General features: G+C 43.1%; 2 protein-coding genes across 2 annotated transcripts in view; both read right to left on the bottom strand.

Annotated features, from left to right (window-relative positions):
• Positions 1-3,037, bottom strand: part of syde2 (synapse defective 1, Rho GTPase, homolog 2 (C. elegans)) — a 55,122-nt gene extending 52,085 nt beyond the window's left edge. Inside the window, exon 1 of the mRNA XM_056414672.1 lies at positions 895-3,037. Coding sequence (XP_056270647.1) covers positions 895-2,968 — 2,074 coding nt within the window. The 5' untranslated portion in view covers positions 2,969-3,037. The remainder of the gene's footprint in view (positions 1-894) is intronic.
• Positions 3,038-13,156: 10,119 nt separating this feature from the next.
• On the bottom strand, positions 13,157-17,462 carry c5h1orf52 (chromosome 5 C1orf52 homolog). The gene is made up of 3 exons (XM_056414519.1): positions 16,938-17,462; positions 15,052-15,262; positions 13,157-14,490 (listed from the first exon to the last, which is right to left on the bottom strand). The coding sequence occupies exons 1-3, from the start codon at positions 17,235-17,237 to the stop codon at positions 14,336-14,338; spliced, it is 666 nt and encodes a 221-aa protein (XP_056270494.1). The 5' UTR covers positions 17,238-17,462; the 3' UTR covers positions 13,157-14,335.
• Positions 17,463-25,093: the final 7,631 nt, after the last annotated feature.

The raw sequence follows: 25,093 nt of genomic DNA, 5'->3' as shown, positions 1-25,093 counted from the left end.
ACAGTTCCCGAATCCTGTGATTTAAAGTAGGCAACACGTTGCAGTCGGTTCAGGGCGGCATGGACAAAAGGAGCAATTTGTGTAGTAAATCCATCCACGACACACAGTGGTTATTATGTTGTTATATAATATAAAATATTGCATGTAAATGCAATTAAATGTGTATAATAAGTGGTCATTAGTGTCAACTTTTAAGTCAACATGAATGAGGTATTATTGAAAGCTACGAGATGGGCCTTGTGGCGAGATTGTTTTGTCAACTCGGTTAACCCGACGTACGTCTCACGACTAAACCCCGACGATCTCTCACGTTCAGATCGCACGTAAACAAACTCGTGCGGTGTCGCGTGACGTCACCGGTGTCGTGGCACAGATGTTTTCTTTTCTCTTTTTTTTCACCACAAAACCAAACACACATCAAATTGAGCAAAATCACACGGCATGTTAAACAGGATCACAAGTCATTCACCGACACGTAAACCAACCCACCACCATGACAACCGCCATGACGACGCCCCACTGCAGCGGGCAGAGGAGAGAGAGAGAGAGAGTTAGTTGTTACTGAACGACGCCGTGAGCGATCCGGCATACAAACCTGATGGTGATATTAATTCAGTGTTAAATTTGTTTTTTTAAATGCACCTAAATTAGTGTGAAAGACGAAACCCGCCACCGGTTAGAGAAAACAAAAACAATTTTTAAAAAAGGAAAGCAAAGAGGGACGAGATTGCTCGTCCCTCTTTGCTTTGCATCCAGAAGAGGAGGAGGAGGAGGAGGAGGAGGAAGAGTGCAGGATGGACCGCCACCAGACGGAGTTGTTACTACGAGTGGAGGAGGATGACGGGAGGAGAGAAGGAGGAGAGGATCCACGGGGAGTTGATGAAGCCGTCCTACCTGGCTGCTGCTGCTGCTGCTGCTGCTGCTGCTGCTGCGGTGACTTGACCTTGACACATTTAACCCCTCGGCCGGAGGTCTGGACCCCCGGTTTGGACCCAGCGGGGGGGTCCTGGTTCTGGCCTCCGCCGCGGGGGGGCGGAGCCGAGCCCTCGATGCGCTGCTTCATCTCCGAGGACAACAAGCGGCCCTTGTGCATCCACTCTTGCATCTTGTTGACGGTGACCCCGTGACCCTTGTTGACGGAGGAGGAGCGGTCCCGGGCGCCGGCCGCCTCCCGCTTGCCGTCGCCATCCGAAGAACCCGCGAGGCTGTCGACGGAGCCGCCGCTCTCGTCGAGCCGCCCGCCGCCGCCTTCGCCCGCGCCGCCGCCGTCTCGCGGCAGAATCTCGTCGCTGCCGTTGGCGCCGGGCCCCGACGGCTCCGACCGAACCCGGGCCGCTCCCTTCGTCTCCGCGGCCCCTTTCTCCGGACCTCCGGGGTTCTGAATGCACAGCGAGGGTCCGCCTGACCACCCGACGGCTCCTTCGCTCGCGGAGCGCCGCAAAACGGGCCTTCTCCCGATCGGACACAGGTTCACCAAGCTCCTACTGTTCAGCCCGCCGCCGCCGAGGCCCGACTCGAGGTTCCCGCCGCCGCCGCCGCCGAGGCAGAGCAGCGAGTCGGCGTCGGACACCTGCTGGGGGCTGCGGTCGCCCCCCGAGGACCAGGAGTCGCTGTCCATGTTTTTGGCGGACAACCCGGAGCACAGGCTGTCCCTGGAGCGGCTACTGCAGGAGGAAGCGGCCCGCTGCTCGATCAGACCGCCGCTCATCTGGTGGACATCCAGGTTGATGTCATTCATGGCGTTGATGAGAAGGAAGTAGGCTTCCTTCAGCTGGATCCGGAGCCGGTCGGTTTCCTGTGCACCGTTACGACCATCCAGATGTTCTCTACCCTGACCCGGCTGCGGCAGCTCTGCCATCTCTCGCTCCCCATCCCCTTTGGCTCTGATCGATTCATAAAAAGGCAATATTTCGTTGTCATAATAATCCTCATCCTCGCTACCCAGAGTGTACCGGAGTGACTCCGCCGTGGCGCACAGGGACGCCACGTTAATGTCGTAGATGTCTAACTGCGTGGGGAAGAAGGTCGGGCTCTGCGGACCCCCCGCAGTGCCCCTGAAGTCGCCTGCGTACTCGGGCCCGTAGCTCTCGATGGTTCTGATGACGATGTTTTCCGGAGGCTCGGCGCGGACGCGCGCGCTCGTCTCCGAAGTTTGGAGGAGGCTGTCAACGCTCCGGTTGGCGTTGTGCTCGTTCACGGCCACCGCTGCGGCCATGTGCCGGCGGCAGGGTGCTCCGTCCCGGGGCTCCGTGCCATCGCCGTCCGCGGTAACAACAACAGCAGCGGAGGCTCGGCCCTCTGGTGGTTTACCGAGCCCGTGCGCCTCCACCTGTGCCCGGTGGTGCAAAACGTGGTTCGAGTTGTCCCCGAACCCGATGGAGTCCCCGACGCTGCACTGCCGCGGCACCGAGACGTAGCGTTTCCTCTGGACATGCGGTCCTCCAAGCGGCAACCCCGCACACAACGCGGCGGATCCGGGCCCCCGGTGGCTCCTGTCGGCATCCCCACACCCGTGCCCCCCGCCGCGCACATCTCTTTGAAGTGAGACCCCCGGGAGCTCCTCGTTAACCCGAACCCTGCTCCCCCCGCCGCCGCCGCCGCCACCGCTCCGCTCCTGGGGACGCGCGCCGGACAACTCCGCCGCCGAAGAAGAAGAGCGCCTCTCCGGGGCTACAACCACCGCCTCGGTTCGCACCGCCGCCGCCCCGTCAACACAATTCTCGTACGTACTCATTCTCTCCGCCGTGCAATCCAGCCCCGCGAGCACGACTACCGGGAGAGCCTCGGCGGGGTCGCGCAGCTGCGTTTGCGAAACTTTTTCTTTACCTTCTCGGCCCCCGTTGGCCGCCGCCGCCGCGGTGGAGCAGCAGTGTCCGCCGCCGCCGCCGCCGCCGACCGTCGCTGCTCCTTTCTTGGATTTCTTCCCCCGGAGTTTCGCTAGTAAAGTCCTCCGCAGAGGATCAGCCATTCCTTTCCTTTACCACCAGTTTAAATTCCTCCCGGTTTTTTTCTTCTTCTTCCTCTTTTCTTTCTCAGCACGAGGGCTCCGGGAGGACAGAAGGGCCGAGTGGGTTCTCCTCGCTCGCCGCGGTCAAAGCTCGCCGGGCGGACGGACTCCTCTCCATTCTCCGCTGTCACCTCCGCTCCGTCGCCTCGCTCACTGCACCGGGGCTCACTGCGCTTTAACCGCAGCACCGCCTCTCTCTCTCTCTCTCTCTCCCCCCCCCCCCCCCTCTCTCTCTCTGCTCCACACACGCACTTTGCCCTCCTCCCCCCCCCCCCCCTCTCTCTCTCTCTCTCTCTCTCTCCCCTCACCTTCTCCTCATGTTTGCAGCTATTTGGCTTTTCTTTTTCTTTTTCTTCTTTTTTTTTTCCCAGCTCAAAGTTCAGAGACCTTGCAGATGAATTACCGGCAGAGCATATTTAAAACAACATAAAGTGTATTAATGCTCCATAGAGATCCTGAACATGACATTTTTGGATTGAAAATGACTTATAATGAAGAAAAAAGTTGCATATTAATGATACAATTAATGTGCAACATTGTTATAACCTGTGGCTTTAAGCCATGAAGAACCTCTAAGTCTGCAGGTTGTTGAAAATCCCTCTGGCCTTTATGTCATCAATAAAGGTTCATGAAATCAACAATTATACTATTTACAATGTTGATGAGTCATAAAAACACATTTAAAATCTATAATAATCAATAATTATTAAAAAAAACAATCTAGTTTCAGACATCAAAGCATAAAGTATCTGTGATTTAAAGTTATGGTGAGGAACTTTGATATGAAGTGTTGTAGCTAATCCAGTATTAAATATTACGATATAAAATGCCACATTAATGTAAGGTTGTACTAAAGAAAAAGTACAAAATATCAGTAAAAATGTCCAACAAATGAAATATAGCCTATTATGATGTATTAACACGTCAGCAGCATGTTCACGTATCAAGATGGAGTTTAAACTACTTTACATCTTTTGGGGTATAGTTTTATTTATAAAGCAATGCATTGCATTTTGGATGAAGCTTTTATTGTGAAAATTAAGTTGTCAAATGAAGTCAAAACACAACTGTGGTGCTCGACCCTCTTGTAGCTCGGCATCATTGTTGTTGTTGTTGTTGTTGTTGTTTTGTATTTTATTCAGTCAATCATTACAATACACTACATTATTATTATTTATATATATAATATACAAAACAGAAAGACTGAAAAGGTATAAGTAGAAGCTAACTAAACATGCCTATATATTCCTATCCTAAATTATAATCAAATAAATCAGAAAATTAATATAAAATAAAGAAACATAATAAAGAAAATAAATGTGTATATATATATATATTCTATATATATACATATATATATATCCACATACATCTTCCATCCTCTCTTACAAGTTCACAAATGAGCAGTATCGCGTACATATCTTGACGAATTGCTCTTTCTTCGCATAGTTTCATCTTCATTATTACACTTCAAAGGCAATTTTTCATCCTCCGATGGCGACGGCAACCTAAAAAAGCAACAAAAAAAGTACAGCCGGGCCCACGTGATGAATCGCTGCCGATTATCGGGCTGACATTTTAATCTGAAGTGTGTATCTTGAGTAATCCTCTCCTCTCTGACATAGCATCTGACCCCCTCGTCTGCGCTGGCAGGCCCAAAATCCCAGAGACTCCGAGACAGCGGAGAAAAGGAATGAAACACACTTCGCTTGAACCTTGAGACGTTTCTTTTGCTCATTGCCTCGACTTAGAAGTTGCAAGAGGAGCGTTGAGCTGCTGGGAAGCTGGAGCGGGTGTATCGAGTGCACATGCGCTCTCTCTCTTCAAGGCACACATACTTAAACTCAAATACCTACACAGTGTCTACATGTCTTGTAATTACTGAAAACTGTGTGTATGTGTGTGTGTGTGTGTGTGTGTGTGTGTGTGTGTGGGGGGGGGGCTGTTTACTATCTGATGAATGGACATAATCTAGTGTTTTGACATTCATTTCTTATGGCGAACACCACGGGTGTTACAGAGTTGAGTAAACCACACAAATAATTCAATGAATTACTTGAAACTTGAAACTTGAAACTTGATTGTGAAGGATGGAGGACCAGAGGACCAGATGAGAAGGATGGAGGACCAGAGGAGAAGGATGGAGGACCAGAGGAGAAGGATGGAGGACCAGAGGAGAAGGATGGAGGACCAGAGGACCAGAGGAGAAGGATGGAGGACCAGATGAGAAGGATGGAGGACCAGAGGAGAAGGATGGAGGACAACAGGAGAAAGATGGAGGACCAAAGGACCAGATGAGAAGGATGGAGGACCAGAGGAGAAGGATGGAGGACCAGAGGAGAAGGATGGAGGACCAGAGGACCAGAGGAGAAGGATGGAGGACCAGATGAGAAGGATGGAGGACCAGAGGAGAAGGATGGAGGACAACAGGAGAATGATGGAGGACCAAAGGACCAGATGAGAAGGATGGAGGACCAGAGGAGAAGGATGGAGGACCAGAGGAGAAGGATGTAGGACCAGAGGAGAAGGATGGAGGACCAGAGGACCAGAGAAGAAGGATGGAGGACCAGAGGAGAAGGATGGAGGACCAGAGGACCAGAGAAGAAGGATGGAGGACCAGAGGAGAAGGATGGAGGACAAGAGGACCAGAGGAGAAGGATGGAGGACCAGAGGACCAGAGGAGAAGGATGGAGGACCAGATGAGAAGGATGGAGGACCAGAGGAGAAGGATGGAGGACCAGAGGACCAGAGGACCAGAGGAGAAGGATGGAGGACCAGAGGAGAAGGATGGAGGACCAGATGAGAAGGATGGAGGACCAGAGGACCAGAGGAGAAGGATGGAGGACCAGAGGAGAAGGATGGAGGACCAGAGGACCAGAGGAGAAGGAGCTTTCAGGTTGAATTTTAAATGCTTCGTCTTTCCTGTCTCTTTGAACCAGTCTGAAGATCATGGACCACATATGACCTGTTATCCATTTGAATCGCTCTATTTCATTTTGTATATATTTTCTTAAAGCAATAACTGAAGAAAGATTCCGTGAGGCCTTCCTCCAGACCTGCAGCCCCGCGTGAACCCGCGTGTCTCCTGGAGACACCGCGGAGGTCAATAATATTGTTACGAGTACGAGACGCAACACGCAAGTCACGACATGAAGTTTGATTCCGGCGGCTCCCCGAGACGTCGGCTCCACACCGAGAACTGCAGAACAATAACCACAAACATTGTTTTCAAAAGGATTCCAACTGCCAATCAAAAACCCTCCTCCTTATGATCAATAATCAATTAATAACCTGAGCTGGAATATCCATACAGTGCATCGGGTTAGAGACAGCAGATACGTTTACAAAGCTCTGGATTTAACTCGGATTTATCTTATTAATAAGAAATATGAATCATAAGAACAAGAAGAGAGACGCCGGTGATGTTTTTAAGTACTTTATAGCGTCAAGAAAACACGTTCAATCATCTTAATCCAGAATAAAGACGCCTCCTGAGGTTTATTTTGGCTTTCACAGAGTCGAGGAGGATATGGAAGTCCTTTATGAATATTGAATCTGATCTCAAACTATTCAGCTCCGTACACGTCAATCAGAGTGTTGAGAAGAAGGTCCTCCATGTTTTGTCATATTTCATTTTTATTGGCAGCTTGCACATGGAATCCTGCTTTATTACCCCATATCAGCATTCTTTACACACACACACACACACACACACACACACACCCCGACGCCTAGGTCCGCCTCCACATCTCACTGACTAGACCCTGTCTGAGCATTCATTTACAGGTCAAAACCTGTAGAGGCTGCATGGTGTGTGTGTGTGTGTGTGTGTGTGTGTGTGTGTGTGTGTGTGTGCGTGTGCGTGTCACAGAGAGAGGACCACCAGCTGAAGTGTTGGACACATTCACTGGCAGGGCATGAGGATGAGTAATATCTTTAAAAAAATAAAATAAAAACATCTATTTTTTGTGCCGCAAATGTCTCGTATTCCTACAATAATGAGATTTTTTTTCTCGTGATATCGTACCTGCGGTATCTCTTAGTACCTGCATGTACATGTGCATGTGTGCACACGTCTAAGAGGCGGTGCTATACACTGAATACATTTATACGAAATGCTGCACGTAGGTCGAATGTTACTGTCAGGAACTAGTTACGCAACAGTCTCAGTGTAACACGGATCCCTTCACGTGTGAAAACAAAACCATATTTATACTTTCTACATTGTTATTCCTAATGCTCGTCATCATGCGGACCAAAAAAAACGACGAAATCGTGCAGAAACTCGTCCAGCTGTAACTCCAACGGGGCGTCAGGTCCAGAACCCTACTGGACTATACACATAATCATAATAGATGCTGATATTATAACTTTATATAGACAGATTGATTACTACATATTTGTTATTTTGTCAGTAACCAATAGCCGTGCTGCTGTGGGGTTTTGGGTCACTAAATCGTAGTAAATCTGCATTTTAATTTGAGGGATTGTAATGTGATATATGTTGCTGTGGTACAGTATATTGCTACTTGCATGAATGACGTCATACTTACTGTCATTATACTATCATTTATCTGAAAGTAATCTGGCTTCTTTACAATACTTGTCAACCCGGCAAAGAAACAAAATTCGGCATGTATGACATAAAATAGAGACGTAATAAGTTTATTTAAAAAAATGCACAAAAAATGCACACAAAATACACAGTAAATGCACAAAAAAATGCACACAAAATACACAGTAAATGCACACAAAAATCACCCAAAATACACACAAAAACACACAAAATGCACACACAAAGCACAAAAAATTCACAGAAAATGCACAAAAAGAGACTCGCACGCTGACTCAGATTTAGTTCGTGTGTTTCCCTTTTCTTTCTTTCTTTCTTTCTTTCTTCTTGTCCTCCACCAGTAACTTGTAGCCTTTGTGAAGGCAGTGGTAGAACATCTGCTCAGCTGGCCCCCTGTCAGATGGCCGGGTCGACAAGTGTATAAAGAGGAATACGGTGTGTGTGTGTGTGTGTGTGTGTGTGTGTGAAACGGAGAGAGAGAGAGAGAGATAATATAGATGTATATGTGGGTGCACGTGAGTGTGTGTTGGGATGCTGGGCTTCGCAGCTGTTGGGTCTCTTCTCCTGATGGCTGCCCATTGTTCCTTCTCTCTCTGTCTCTCTCTCTCTCTCTCTCTCTGTCTGCCTCTCTTGCTCTCCTTCCCGGCTGGTTTATGGGCCTTCCCATTTTTCTCAATGCACACCGCAACTAAATTTATGTCCCTGGACACAAGCCTCTTTCTCAGGGTATAAATCAGACTTGATGGCCCTGTAAGAGCAGCGTTGCCAAGGGCCGTTATTGTCATATAGCCATTCAGTCATATTTTACTATTGAAGAAAAAAAACATCTAAGAGGAGCCTTTTATTGTGCCTCCACATCAGTGTCTTTTTTTAAAAAAGTTGTTCATTTTGTAAGTTAGGTTTTTATCTCATAGCTTTAGGAGTAAAAGTTGAAATATGTTGAGCCAAATATAAATCTTTAAATGTGTGTTGGATCTATAAACAATAGTGTCATTAAATAATTTAGCTATAATAAAAGGCCAATCCTGGTGTTTGAGTTGTCCTGAACACAGATACACTCTTATCTTGACACACCTGGCTGAGATAGCTGCCGTATTAACCTAAAATATTATGTTTGCTTATGCTGACTGGAACATCTGTGAGTGTTATATTAAAACTAAGATTTTTAGATTTCAGGATAAAGATAATGGAATTGAGCTGCAATAACCTTTTTATTCTATTCTTTTTTTTTTTACCTTATCTTCATTGCTTTTAGTAGAACACAAAGACTGCAGAATAGATATTATAAAATAACAGAAAAGACCACGAGTGCCCAATTGTCACGTGGAAAACAAGCATAAAGATCTATGTATTCATTCACATCATTATTATTATTATTCTTTTTATTCATCAATTAAATGTTTTGAATTCTATCAGAAACTGTCAGAAAAAAAGATGACATCTGTAAATTATGGAAGCCCATTTAAGTCAAAATGAGATACTAAGTCATAATTATGAGAAAGGTGTCTCATAATTTTTTATTTTTGTAGTCCTTTTTCTCACAGTGTCATAAATGGGCTTCCATACTAAATAGCCTGTTTATGTGATAAGCACAAATATATACATTTTACTCTCAAATTTAAAAAAAGAAAAAATCGCATTTAAGAAGCTGTAACCAGCAAAATGCTGGAAAAAAACGTTTAAAACGATTAATAGTTTATCAAGACAGTCACTCAATTCACTAATTAATAGTTTCAGCTTGGGCAATTTTTTAATTGATTGGTCAGAAATACATTCAAACAACAATTCGTCGTGTCACTTTAAAAACACATCAACACCGAAAAGAGAAAATACTGAATACTGAACTTAAAGAACTCGCTGCAGCAGCACAAGGGCGGAGATCACAGAACGCACAAAGATAACATCTCCTCCATTACCGACCAGCAGCCAGACGAGAGGACCGCACACGCACACACACACACACGCACACACACACACACACACACACACACACAGAGTCCTCTCGTCGACTGCTCCGTGCCCTTATCAACAGACGACCTCTGACATGTTATCCTGACGGAGGTCTGACTGCGTGTCTCTCGCTACTGTTCTCTACCGTCTCCGGGCTGCCGGAGGAACGTTCCTTTCTCGGGGCGCCTTCGCCACGTCACCTAAAGGCCTAAAAGGATCCGCGAAAACGACTCTTCAGATCGATGCCGTAGAAGAACCATTTCCGGTATCTCAAAGAACCTTTCAAATCAGGGTTCATTAAAGAACCATTTCCTTAAATAGTTCGAACCTACAAAGGTATCTCAAAGAACCTTAAAAAATGCTTCATTAAAGAACGATTTCCTTAAATAGTTCTTCCAAGAACCTATAAAGGTGCCTCAAACTAAAGAATGGTTCTTCAGTAGGTGATGGTTCTTCGTAGAACCACAAAACCTTTCAAAGAAATATTTAAGAACCATTATTTTTCTGTGTACTTATTAAAGAGGTTTTCCTCTTCTGCTGAACATGTTTCACATGACACCTCTTCAAAACGGCTGGTTTACCTATTCACGTTAATGAGAGGTGATGCCAAACATGGTGGTAAAAACAGTCAGGGACGAGTCAGCGAGCGCGTTGACATGGAACCGGCGTCCTGAACTGGTGCTGCGTTAGCTAGACGTTAGCCACGCGGTCATCGGCCTGGTCGAGACCCACAGAAGATTTTATTAGGTGTAACAGTTTAGCTCCACGCCTTCCTTTTTGTAATAGTTGTTTTCATCCTGTCACACCATCTCGTCAGTCCAACTCCCCTCACCTGCCTCTGATCACCTCGTTAGTCCCTCATTCCCTTCACCTGGTCCTCACGCCCTTCTCACCTGCCTCTGATCACCTCGTTAGTCCCTCATTCCCTTCACCTGGTCCTCACGCCCTTCTCACCTGCAGCCCATCCCCTCATTAGTCCCTCACTATTTAGCTCCCTCACTTCCACGTGTCCTCTGACAGATTGTCTTGTGTTTTTGTGCCAAGTTCTCCAGTGTTATTAGAGTTTATTCCTGACCTGCCTGCCTGCCCTGACCTCTGATTCTCTGCCCCGCCCCTTTTTGGACTTGTTTGATTCTTGGACTGATCTCCCGGTTTTGACCCAGCCTGTTTCCAACCAAAGACGGTCATCTTTGTTGCTCCTGTCTGAGTCGTGCTATTGGGTCCACTCTAATAGCGTCGTGACATTAGGGTTGCCAAATACATTACCAAAATGTATTCAACAGTGCTGGCAGTCTGGGAAAAGTCCATCTGTCTGTTAGTTGACCACTTGGATCCAGACTGAAATACGTCCACAACCATGGGCGTAGTGTTACACAGAAGGTACGCAGATGACGAATCACTGCAGCTTTTGGTGCCACCAAGACACATTGTTAGTTTTTAATGAAATATCATTGACAACCAGATATTAAAAGTCTCTTGTATCTTTCAAGACGGAGGTGATCGTTAGCTTCTGTGACTTTAAGCAGATATTTAAAGTCTCCTTGGGGTACGTGAAGGCCCTCCAGGGGGGTACGTGATAAATAAATAAAAAATTGAAATCCTTTGAAAATAGATATTTAATAAATATTCAATAACATACGAGTGTAAGTCAATGAACTGGATTGTATATATATTGTATTTAAAATCAGACACTGATGGCACAGCGCTGTGTATTCCATCTTTTTCCATGCTTTGCGCTGGTTTGGGGGTACTTGGTGGACACAGGGGGCACATCACTGAACAAAAAGGCTGAGCACCCGTGGTCTCTACAATCAAAGAAGAGAAAAAAGGAGGAGAAAAGCATTCTTTTATCGCCCGTGCCCCCCCCCCCCCTGCAGCACCACGCAGCAGCCACAACTCAATGTCCATATACGAGCCGCGACATTGTGCCGACTGTGTGAAAATGTCATAAGTCAGATAGCGGCAGCTGTAGGCAGCCGGCTGGGTGAAGGCCCCTGAATGCTCAATGGCCATCACGGGGTCCTGACCCGCCAGTAAAGGTGTCGCCGTGATAAACGGTTAGTGTGACTGATACTTTTCATAGCCCTACACCGGACCAGAAAACACTCCTCCTCTCCTCTCGCAATTTGGTTAATAAGTCACACGAGTTAAAAACATCCAGGTGAACACAGAATGTAAAACGTTGTTATTTCATTGAGATTGTCGAGGTGAGTCTTTAACTTCAGTGACTGATGGTGTGATACGGAGGGTAACGTAAGACCGAGGTATTCTCTTTTATTAAATGAACATAACTGATAGCACTTACTTGCTTTTAAATATAAAATGAAAGAAATGCAGGCAGGTTTTCCAAAAAAATGACTTTCTTAAATTAACTCTGTTATGTCGCCGTCTCTTTTAACTCGCGTGTTCTGTGTTTTTTTTAGTTGTAACTATGTTTTTTTAAATGTTGCTGCTTGTCTTGATCACCCTCGAAAAAAGAGATTTTTTCATCTGAATGGGACTCACCTGGTTAAATAAAGGTTTAAAGATAGATTACAATGCTTTCCTTCTGGTAGCATGAGCTCTACTATACAAAAGGGCTACGCTCTAAGAACACTGTAGATATCATATTATATAAAAGAGTACAAACTCAAAAACAACAGCTGGAATGTTGTTTTCCACACGATTCTATGGATGGAGAATCGCATTAACGTCTTTTATCTGGGAACTTTCCAGCCACTGACAGCAGATTTGTAAACACCGATGGCCGTGACCTCGCTGGTCATTACTCATACAGTCAGCACGGAGAGTTATTTGTGCGTAAATATGGACGATAACATCTGTCTGCTGCTGCTGCAGGACCAGGTATAGAGGCGCATACCTGGAGGCTGGAATCTTATCAGAAGCATATTTTTTGCACGTCAACCCACAATGGCAGATTAGGCCAAGTACTTTTTTTCAATGCTTGGGAAACTATTATATTTACTTGAAAATAGTCGTAGAAATTCAAAGAATTACTTTGGTAATGTTTAGTCTATAATCTGGATTCTAACTAAGAGTATTTAGGCCATTTTTAGAACTTTGCTTTCCACTGAATGAGACAAAAAAAAGTCGATATATAAGATTTGATCACGCATTGCTATGAAGACACGATATTAATATTCTTTCAAGTGACTTGGAAAGGCATGTCGAGCTTTTTAAAGTGTATCTTTTATTTATGATTGACCGTATATATATTTCCTTTTTTAATAATAAATTTTTTTTTGCTAAAAAAAGTGACGTCTATCTCTGTGATGAAATAAAAATGTGTTTCTTCAAAAAGAAAAGTATGATAAAGTGATGCCGATATGTTTTGATTCCATTTTACGAATTACTAAGCAATTATCACTTATGAGATAGTATTGTGAATAGCAGCTATTTTGGCCAGCATAAGTGGCATAATCGTCTCATAAGTGTGCCTTAATGAACTAAATTCAAATGACTGACAAACCAGCATTCTCCAGTAAAATACCGTATATTGACCAAGTGGTTTATGATGAACAGTAGAACACAACAAAAAAAGATTAAATGATCATGACTCGTTTACAGTGATGAGATTTTTTAGGCAGAAACAGAAAGCCCACAAAAAAAAGTACAATGTTCCCAAAAACATTTGGATACTAAACATGCAAGACGTTTTATTTTATTTTCACAGATGTCGAAAAGTGTTGCGCAACAAAAGGTACATGAGACTCAATCGACGGTCCGTCTACATCGAGTAGCTCAAGAGAACCGAGATGAGAGAACTCCCCCTAAAGAGCGCAACACTGACCCCTGGTGGTACACAAAGGGAAGCACACGCCCCTACACACGGAGGGACTGGTTTCTAATGTAGCTCATGGGCGACACCTAGTGTTCATAAGCAGGAAGAACAAGTATTTGTAAAAAAAAAAGAAGAAATTATGTCATTTCAAGATTCAGCCATTTTTAATCACTTTTTTGTTTTATAGGAAAGTCACTGTATGAACACAACACGCATATAATCCATATGTCAGTGGTGATTATATATTTTTATACAGTACAAGACGGACACAGACCAAGCAAAACCACCACAGCTGGACTTCACTGTTATTTTTAGCTCATTAAAATAAAAGCAAAACGAGAGGCAAAGCCAACTAACCGCGTTTATCATGTTTCCTGTGTGTTCAATGTGTCCCCAGCTCTCTAACAAGTTAAATCATGTGTTGCCCTTTTGGTCTTCGTCAATATTAGGTTATGATAACATTGTATTCACCAAAAAAAAACAGGGCAGGTTTATTAAACTTCTCGCTTCACCTCGACGTCTAGACTACATATTCGGAAGTAAAGCGAAGGTGACGACCCGACTGGGAACGAAACCCGCCTCACCACTGGTTTTGGTAATGCCCAGTGCGCGTTGTAAAGCTGTGATAACCCTCGTCCCGATGAAGAGGGCTGGTGGGTAATATCGAAGACGGATGAAGAAGAAGAAAAAAAACACACGATGAAAATACAACCCAGACTGTAAAACACCTGAATTTTCCTTAAACTTGGGGAAAATAGTCCGTGAAGGTTTACCAGAACCTGAGTTCTTCAGATTGAAACATGATCAGCGGGACCGTCATTAACTCTAAACTTTTAAAAGTCTGCCGACAGTCACAAAACAAATACTAGGATAATATTGCAAATTATGTCAATGTGTAGGTAAAAAAATGCCTATTTATGTTCGCGGCACACCACCTACTTGACCACTGTGCTTTTATATCTGTGAGCGTTTTTCAGCCGACATAAAATATTTAAATTAGAAACGGGATCGAGGGTCTCCGGCCTCAATCGATATTTTGCCGGAGGATCCTCTTCTCCTCCTCCACGAAGTTCTTGTCGGAGGTCGCCTGACCCATGTCCCTCTTCCTCTTCTCCTTCTGCTTGAAGGTCTCCACTCGGCGTTTCTTGGCAGACAGGTCCAGCTTGTCCGAGTCCTCGTCTGATCGCCAAAGAGAGTTGGTTTGGGGATTTTTTTAGAGGGGGGGGTTGGATGGAGTGTGGGGGAAGAAAACATATTTTTGGAATTACTCAACAGACCTTATTAATGGGCAAATGCAGTCTTTAAAAAAAAAAAAAGCTTGTGCTTGTAGGCTTGTCAGGGGCAGGTCCGTCTTCCAATCAGGGGGTTGGCGGTTCAATCCCTGCCCTAGTCGATGTGTCCTTGAGCAAGACACTTAACCCAGAAATGCTCCTCGTCGCTGTATCAACGGTGTGTGAATGGGAAAAAAAGTCTCAGAAAACCTTAAAAAGTGCGATATAAATTAAATGGGTTATTATTATTATTATTATTAGGGTAGTTACGTGGCTCCTAACATCCGTTTTTCCACCTAGGATACGTGAGTGATTCAGCTGAAGTCGTGCACCTCTCGGTACCAACGACACAGACTATATTCCACACTCAACTGGCTTGTCGCATATATAAAAAAACCTATTTACTTATTAGTGTGTTGGGTTTTAAACTTGATATACGTCGAAAAGAGAGTAAAAAGAGAAGACTGACCTGATTCCGGGTGCTCCTCCTCGGTGGGTAGGAAGCGGGCGTTGCCGGTGAACGGCTGTGGTGCGTCTTCCCCGTTGTCCTCGTACACATTGGACCACTTGATGGCCATGTCCATGCCCGGAGGGGGTCCCTTCTTCTTCTCGGGCTCCGGGGTGTAGCTCTCCGGAGGGGGCACAGCGTTGGTCTTCCATGGCTTGAACTCTCTGGCGGGCTTTAAGTGGCACAGGAAAAAAAACAGGATGTATGATAATAATAATAATAATAATAATAATAACAATAACAATAATATAATCAACACATGATTAAAAGATGAACATATTTAGTTAATTGCAGATCTACTGTCAACAATTCAGTAAGAATAAAACTAGATAGTTTCCAGGAAATTAACTGTTTTACCTGACAATCCTTAGAGCTAAAGCAACTATTTATAAAAATTTAAAAAATCTGTATTTTTATTCAATACTAATACTTTATATTATATTATTATATTGTTTATATTATTGTTCATATATATATATATATATTTGTATAGTTCTCATCTTGCACATGTATCTTGTGGATATGAAACTAATATTTACAGAAGTATCAACGAAAATAACGACATCATAACGGTGGACTTAAATCCAATATGAAGAGGTCTCATTTGTCGAGTCTTGTAATAATTCATGGTGTTAATCTGGAATCAATGGGTCACATTACAGTCCAGTTATTTAGTCTAATCGTTTAATTATCATATTACTCTTACTAGTTTTATAATTACCTTTTACTACATTACTGCATAACCTGTAGACACAGTTTATACATGTGACTTATTAGAATTGTCGACCACAGCATTGTACTTCCTTTTATAATGTTATATTCCGATATTTTACTGCTGCACTTGCACTATTCAGTGTGCTACATTATATTTAGACTTTGATGTCCTTTATTCTTTATATATTAGCTGAATAGCTCCCATGGCACTATTTTTATCCGGGTGCAGATATACACTTTTTTTAAAATAACTTCATAGACCTAACAATGTGATTGCCAAAAACTGCTTCACTGTCATTGGTGTGCATGTGTAAAATAAAATAACTTGAAACTTTCTCATCAATATGTGAAAGAAAACAGGTATTAATTAACTCCTTAAAATAGATGCTGACGAGTCAAAGTCAAGTCCCACGTCTCATATATAAGAGACGTGCCATTGTTTTTGTTTTACATTCCTTATGGTGCACATTTAAAAAAGAAAAGCGAGACATGACTATAAACACTGTTGTTGTTGTTTTGTCATGCGTATGAGGTGTTTACATGTCCAACAGCTGATTATCCTGGTTGCATAATGACAGGAATACATCCTCGAGTCACCTGCTGCACGCCACCTCGCCTGCTTTGCACACTGCAGAGCTACAACTCAGGAATTCAAAGCATGTACTTCATCATCATCATCATCATCACTCATCAGCATACCGTACCAGCTATTGATCAGACGTGTGGTGTACGACCACGTACTTACGATGCAACATGAGATCCATCCTTTAAAGTGAATACCTGTGTGGTGCTCATCCATTGACGTCACAGGCAACCATTGCTGACATTATTCGGCGTGCAGTGGTAATTGTAACGCTTTCCCCCCCCGGATGGCAAGAGTTCAAACGTATCGTGTAATGTTGACACCGCCTCTCCGATGTCCCGACAGCTCGTAACGTGACACGTTCAAAGACATCACGTCAACGGGGATGTCTTTAAATACCCACCGCACTGGCCCCCTTTTTTTACATTTTTTATGAACGAGTATCGGTTACCGTTAATCCGGTGAGGTGTCACGTTGCACACGTTCACACTGGGGCTAACGGTGACGTCAACAACGTTAAGTTGTATTAACGTGTGTGTGTTTTTTGTACCTCCTCCGGAGCTTTGACCGTGAGGCTCTCCCAGTCGATCTCCTTGTTCAGCGGGTTGTAGAGGAAGGCGGGCTTGGACACGGAGCCGAACAGCTCGTCGGGTTTGGGCAGCGGAGCTCCGCCGGCGGCTCGTTTGGTGCCGTGTTGGGAGGACTGGGCTCCGCTTCCCGCAGCATCCGTCCCGGCTTTCTTCTTCCGACTTTCTCCCTCCTCGTCGGAGTCGCTGACATCGCTGCTGTCGCTCAAATCGTCGTAGCTCGAAAAGAAACCGAGAGAGCTGGACTTCTTTTCTTCTGTCATTTTTACCGGGGCTCGTAGTTTTATTTAGATAATAAATCGACAACCGGTTTCTGTAAGAAACAATTAATACTACGACTGTAAAGCTATTCGGTTAGGCTGGGATTAGTGCCTGTAAACCCTACTCCATTTTGAATCAGCCTCCAAGAGACTCGTAAAGTAAGTGAGTAGTGTCGTGGCGACTGTCGTAAAGCGGTTTCATTCAAGGAGCAAGCCGAGTAAAACCCGTAAAAAGTAAATAACAAACTACTTTTGGATTTGTTTTTGCAAAATAAACGACTTTCTATCTTCAATTTATTTGCATTTGTATTTTATGACATTGTATCTGCAAACAGCCACACATTTGGTGTTATATATATATATATATATGTATATATATACATATACATATGTATATGTATATGTATAAATATATATATATGGCGCTTCAGACATGCTATAGCTGTCACCCACATATTCTCCAGGTGTAACTGTTACACTTTTAAATTATTCAAGTTGCACTGAAACATGATATTTTAACATGGACTCTTTTTTTTACTGTGATCATGTGAGACATGTTGTCAGATTAATGGGCATAACAACACACATACTAGATTTAAAGACAGTTCATACACATTTACTATAATGTATGAACATGTCATCTCTGACAGTGTATTGAAAATAAATAACCAATACAAATGCTGTATAACCGCTTCTATAAAGCACAGCATTAGAACAACTAAGATTATTATTGTTGAAAGCTTTATCGTGCAATCAAGTGATACAATCTGGCTGCATAAAATGAGCTGACTGATCATATTCCAGTTTACTTTATTCAATGTGTTTTAACATTATAACCCTACAACAAAACAAAAGTAATCAGTTATCCTATTAGATCTACATTTGCTTCTAGAATCAACTAAAATATGTGCACACATTTAATTTATCATTACCGCTAGATTAGTCGAACAAATCAGCAATTTTTCATTTGAGCCCCAAAGCATTATTAAAGTTTTTTTGTTAAATACTGCATTGACACTGTTTGACCACTAGAGGGCAGTATCGTTCCACAAATGAGCCAATTGAGAAACGAAGCAAAGAACTGATAAAAACTGAACAGACCACTAGTTCTACTATTGCCTGCACATTGTTCACGCTGGTGTGCAACTATACATTTATATGAAATAAATATTGACTATAGACTCTTGACCCTTCACCACACATACATAATCTATCATGCATCATGGTTACTCATGTTAAGATGCTCATTCAGTGAATATTAATTGTCCGATACCGTTACTTGGACCTGCCGCCTTCAAAACACTCAAGAATTCAGAGGGTCACGTCTCTTCTTGTGATGATTTAGAGCAGTTCAGAGAACCTAAACAGTTTGTCTTGGGTTTTTGGAAGTCTGCTAGACTCAGAGGGGCCAGTCGATTGCCCTTTTACAGGTCAAACAACGACTAAAATGTTCATATAAATGATATACTGCTCTCCATTCCCTCTTCTCTTCCTCTCCCTCCCCCTCGATGCTCAATACTAACAACACAGAATATATATATATATATATATATTGTTGTTGTTGTTGTTGTCTAACCTCTTTCTTGTTGTGATTTTTGGGGCTTTATTTCAACACTCTCGTGCTCCTTAGTAAATTTACGACACATTCTTGGAGCCTATAGCTCCTAGAGGTCCCTGTCCTTCTCATCCTCATTGTTCAGCGTCAGCGTTCAAGATCTACGTGTCTTAAAACGAAAGATGTTGTGAGATAATTTAACTTTTTTACCCCCAGTACAGTTTCCCTTGTTTTCCTGAAATGCGTGCAGATTGTGAAGCAAAAAAAAAGACATTTGAAATAATTTTATATAACTAATGCAACAAGTTATTTGGCCTTTCATAATTCGCTCTTCCCTCTTACCAGGCCCACTAGGACGCTATGAGACTCCATTTGCTCCCATATTTACTGATATTTGTCTTCTTTTTCTGATCATATTGTGGGATTTCAAAAATTTTAAGGCTAAACAGATTATAAATCCAGCGGGGGATGATACTGTTTTATAGCGGGGGGCCAATTGGCCCCTTTCTTTTGTTTTGTTTTTCTTTCCAATCTCTCCAAAGAAACTGCCCATGATATGAGAAATTCCCCATGGAGGTGAAAAGCCACACCTCTTCATGTCTCTGTTTAATCTAGCCATTCATAATATCTTGAATGTCTACATTTTATCTATCGGCTCAGTTCATCCGTGACAGAACGTCAGTGGGTAGTTTACTCTTCGCAAATACAGAAGTTTTATTCAGTCTTTTTCTCTTCTAACCTCTCCCTAATTAAGAAAGAAATATTGACTAATTTTCGCCGACTACGACTTTTTCCTTAAAATAAACCCTGTTGGTCAACAGAAAGTATCCCTTAATATGTTTTATAACACATTGGGGGATTCTGAGCATCTGCAGGACATATTGGTGATTTTATGTTACAGGCTTACAGCCCTCTTTAGGCACAATCAAGCTGTTTAAAACAAATCTATATATCATTGTTTGTGATTGGTTGTAGGGGAAATACCCTTTAATATGTTTTAACTTAATCACCTCATACGAGTTAAAACAGCCAACCAAAAGTCGTTGCAACCTCTGGCTGATGCCACTAAGGTGACCTTTGACCTCAAGCTTTGTTGATGTAGTGGGATGACACAGGAGGTAGAACAGAGACCTTAAAAAGGTTCATGAGAAGAACTGAAGCGGATGTCAAGCTGACCGTCATTTCCAATGTCTGTGATTTTGTTTATTTTGAGAAGTCAAGTTTGGTCCAAACAGCATTTCTATACATTCAATTTATATATACAAATATGAATAGTCTGTTACAGCCAAGAGTTGACAAAATGTAAGACCTAGTTAAAGTTGAATTATTGTCTGTACTCATAAACGATAATTTGGTGACGATCATATAAACTAAAATAAAATATCAGTTTTATTCTGTGAAAAGGGGCATTAGAAATTGATTCAATTATTGTTATCATGCATATCATTTATCAGTTGAAATATAATAGGAATACAATTTTCTTTGATCTACTATTCATATTTCTTGTGCAACATGCAGCAACCCATCTAATTGTCTCAGCAACACCTGTGGAAACGAAATATTTATGCTCCCTTTTTTCTTCCAGCATTAACCGAGATAAATGTCATCACTCCTTTTATCTTCTTCCATCTCTTTTTTTTCTCCATTTCAATCCAATAATGATATGATTAACTGGAAAATCGCTGAGGTGTAAATAACATGTGGCGTCATGACAGGTTTTTTTTCTTCTTCTTTTTCCAGAGAGAAAGACTCAGCTGTAGCCAAGAGGCGACATTCATGTTAAAACATGCATTTTCCATAAAAATACACGGTGCGCGTGAACGCATTGTCAAAATTGTGCATATTCACCACCATTCACAGCATTTTCCTTCTTTCCAGTCCATCCCTCTCGTCTCCCTCTATACCTCTGCTCTCTATTTATCTCAGCGGCCATTTCAAACCCGAGAGGTGACATTCTTGTTGCTCGTTACATTAACTCCGGGCTCTGTTTGCACTGCGGCCTGTCGGGGCTCGTGGCCGGACGGCGTAACGGGATCCGACGGATGTGGCGCAAGAAGAAGAAGGAGAAGAGAGAAAAAAAGAGTGAGAGACGGCGGAAGAAGAGAAAAAACGAGAAAGAGAGAAGAGACGAGGGGGGGCTGAGGGTGGAGGAGGTGTGGGAGATCTGGGTCAAAAGGACAGTTTGGCGGGTGTGTGGGCAGGGGCAGGGGGGGGGGTGCCGGGGTGGGGGGGTGATCATCCCCATCACATGTTCCACGGCGCCCTGCAGCGTGGACGACTCAACCCCATGCCCTTCCTGATGCTTTGATTTCCACCGCTCTACAGCCTCTACGACATGCCCAAACAGACACCACACACACACACACACACACACACACCACTTGAGTTCTCGAGTCTCGACGATACACTCCGATCAGACCCATTCAGTCAAAAGCACAAGTTAACCCTCCTGTTACCTTAGGGTCAATTTGACCCCATTCAATGTTTAACGTCGGTGTTCTTTGGGGTCAATTTGACCCCAGGCTGTTTTTCACTGTGTCAAACATATCAGAAATATCAACTTTTTTATATATTTAAAGGGCTATTTAGGTAGTCAACAAACAAACATAAAGTAGCTCACACTTAAACTTGGAAAACAATATTAATTCTAATAATTTTCTGGAGGTTTTAATTGCTGGGGTCAAATTGACCCCGAGGGTAAAATATGTCAGTAAATATAAAGGTAACAGGAGGGTGAAACATTGAATGGGGTCAAATTGACCCTAAGGCAACATGAGGGTTAAAGGAGTGTGTGAGTGGCAGGATTTTTTATTTTTATTTTTAAAACTGCTCTCCAGTCTATGATGGAACGTTAGAATAAGTGCTTACTGTATGAGGTAACCGCACTGTCAGCTTTTGATTATGGGTCTTCATTGTCTCCATGTTCAACGACGTTAACAGCTCACCCCCTGCTCCCAAAATATGTAACATTTGATTTGAGCTACATTCACAACTTGTTACCGCTCATTGTCTGACGATCAGTCCGCGGTCGTCCACTTTAACTTATTTTGGCTCTTGGCTCTTATGCCTTTCCTTGTAAAGCTCTTCGTGGTTGTCCAATTCTATTCCCAAAACATGAAATGTTTCTATTTCTCTTTGGCAGATGTAAATATTCTTTTGAAAGTATAGTCTGAAGATGTTTTTTTGTCAAAAGCTACTCTGAATGATAAAATTCGACACCGCGAACCGGATGGTTTTGCTCTCCAATCCCGACTCAAAAGCTAACATTTGCTTTAATATTTCAAATCAAATGGTTGTTAAATCCCGTCTTGACTATTTCTCGACAGATAAGAGAGAGAAAATAAACTGGACGAGGTTAACTCTGACTGCAAATCAGATCAGTCCTGTCCGCCGATCATCTCGAGAAGAAGAATACTTTAATTAAGAGTCGAGAGCCATGGTCTTGAGAGAAGATCTGAAGCACAGATACATGGAGCCGTTCCACCTCCTACTGTTGCACTTTCCATATTGAAAGCCATTCCACATTTTCAAAGGCTGACGCTTTTTCAAGCTCTAATCTGATAAATTCACAAGGAAAAAACTTACGTAAGAAACATTCTCCAACCAAACAGCTGTCATTTGTTTCTAGCTAACGGCCAAAAACAATCTGCAGTAGGCCTATGGCCTCAAGTCAGGAATTAAATGTAGGTATTACTGTACAATATATTTACTTTTTGACATGATGGGTCATCTATAAAAGACTTGTAACTTTTAACTATAGCGGGTAATTATGTTCTGTCTTTGTCAGCTGTTTGCACTTGACAAGATGTCGAAAAATACATGCTTGACATTCTTCATTCGCAAAACCAGTGCAAAGAGTGTACATAAACCCTGAAAACCCAAATGTGTAATTGTCTATTTTGTTTTTGTTTAATTATTGTATTAATTTCAAGGCATAATTGATCGCAAAAGGATATTTTTGTTTGTGCCAATACTTCCGGTTGTCCACTTCCAGTTCCGGTTAAATCCGTGCAATCCGCCACATCCACTAGGAAGCATCTCAAAAGGCAATGCCGTGAGTTCTTGGCAATGTATATTTATATTAGCGCTCTAAAAAATGCAACGTTTGTGAATGTAGACTGAGTGTTAGTATTGTTTTCGTTTTCAGTTCCCCCAGAAGCATGTTGAAGGGCAAAGAGTGACAGGAAATGGTTCAACTCTGTGAGTTTCGACACACTGCACGAGAAGACTACAGTTATTTTAAAACTCCAGATAAAGATAGATCGCCGTAATTCAGTTTTCGAGGTTCTTCCTGTCTGTACGCTAAGCTAAGCTAATCGCCAAACTACGCTAGTCCATAAACTTCATATCTAAAAGACAGATTTCAATCTTCTTATCTATTCTTCGCAAGACTAGACACGACTCCCAAATTGTCTTAACTGTTCCTTTCAACATGAACCAATAACTTCTACAGCCTCGGCTATACGGCCAAATGCTAACAGCGTGACGGCGGTGTGTTCCAGTCCTTCTCCCGCTGTAGGCCGCTGTGTGATGGGAAAGGATTGGGGGGCACATTTCACACCTTGGGGGTAGCTTGGTGGGGGGTTGATGAACAGAGTGCACCTGGTTGACAGTCGAGGTCCCCCCCCCCCGACCCTCCGTGGTCTGGACGAGGTTTACGGATCAAAGCGGGGGGTAACCCCTACTTCATCCAGTCATGCACAATCTCCCACAACTCCTTTTCCTCTGCTTCTTCTTCAACAAAATACTCTCTATCAAAAAATACCCCCCCCCGCCCTACCCACCGCCTCCCCGTTCTTGAACTACCTGTTTCCCCCCCCAGATGCCCATTTTTGAACCCTGGAGCTCTCTGCGGTGAGATTTTCCGACTCATTAGCTCTGCTCAGTCGAGTGGAGAAGCCGTGCGGATTTTCTTCCAGCCAAGTTCATCAACCCAGCCGGTTGGCTCCGACTGCGAGGCGATAAGACGGAGAGGGACCCCCGCCGGGAGACTTTGTTATGTCAGTTATAAGAGCGCTCCTCTTGGCAGCAGGTGTAGAGATTCACAGATGTCCCTCAGTTGGATATTTACAGGAAGAACTCAGAGCCTTGACACCTGAACTCGGATTAGGACTGAATACAAGGAGAGTTTAAATCGCAGGATTGTTGAGATAAATTGGAATAATTAGCAGATTACTGCTTCGTTTGACCCATTTCTGGACTCTTGTCTCACATGCTGCTCATAAATAGTGGAGGCCTTATTTATCTTGGTCCGGGAGCCATTTTTAGAAAAAATAAAGCATGCAAACAACAGGGCTTTTGCAGAAATAGCCCCCGTTGAAAGGGGAAGATCAAGTGTCCTTGTTTCTATGCTGTAAAATAAATGCAGTCGACAAGCAGCCGGAGTCTGAATGAGAACACGGTTAACCCTGAAACACCAATAAAAGTGACACAAAGCTCACACAGGAAATAGAAATGAGCATGAAAATCAGACACAGGACATAAAAACTATCCCCCCCGCCCCCCCCCCCCTCCATTTCATAACTTTGCCATCTTGTTTTGTTTGAGTGCATTTCCTACAATTGAGCATTCGTTTTCCTTTGTGTTGTCCAGAGAAGAATGCACGTCAGTGTGTAAATACACCAGCAGGCACTTCACAGAACATGCGGGCCGCAGATAATAGCTGGAAGCTTTCATCCGGTGTTGCCTTTTTTCCCCCCCGTTTTCCCCCGTTTGTTTTTAGGAAAAGTGTTCGCAGCTCTTAAATCGATCACTTTCTAGATCTACAAAGAGATTTATTTCCATTTAATTCACGTTTTGGAATGTCACACAGACCTTCATGTTGTTTTGCTTTTGGAGTTTGGACATGAACATGATTTGGACTGGATTGCCAGTGTTTTGATTGAAAAACACCCAATTTAAAGCTGGTGATTTTTTCCTTTTCTTTTTTTTTCCTTTGGTGGAACCACAATATGGATTATGCATTTTTGCCAGAATTCAGCATTGTTGGTTGCACTGTTGGTCATTAGCTATCCACACGCAGGATTCACATGCACCAAAATGCAAGTTGCGATCGACTCGGCCGTGTAAACCTAGCACAGAGAAGCTCTGATTAGAACACACACACATCGAGAGAGCTCAGGTAAGAGTTACTCCACTATGTCTCCACATTTTATTTTATTTTCCTGGACACTTTTTAACCTGCTGGAAATTCACTTTAGTCACTGCCTTATATATATAAATATATATATATATATATATATATATATATATATATATATATATATATATATATGTTGTTTATATGTCTGTATATTTAGTATTT

This window comes from Pseudoliparis swirei, chromosome 5 (assembly GCF_029220125.1).
Source record: "Pseudoliparis swirei isolate HS2019 ecotype Mariana Trench chromosome 5, NWPU_hadal_v1, whole genome shotgun sequence".
NCBI lineage: Eukaryota > Metazoa > Chordata > Actinopteri > Perciformes > Liparidae > Pseudoliparis > Pseudoliparis swirei.
The sequence above is the reverse complement of the archived record's forward strand: the minus strand, read 5'-3'. Positions and strand labels throughout refer to the sequence as shown.

Bases quoted from the DNA above. Each gene is read 5' to 3' on its own strand.
- c5h1orf52 (XM_056414519.1), bottom strand. From the start codon at position 17,237: ATGACAGAAGAAAAGAAGTCCAGCTCTCTCGGTTTCTTTTCGAGCTAC. The intron at 15,263-16,937 runs GTACAAAAAACA...TGCCACTTAAAG, and splicing joins CGGTCAAAGCTCCGGAGGAG to CCCGCCAGAGAGTTCAAGCC. The intron at 14,491-15,051 runs GTCAGTCTTCTC...TTTGGCGATCAG, and splicing joins GGAGGAGCACCCGGAATCAG to ACGAGGACTCGGACAAGCTG.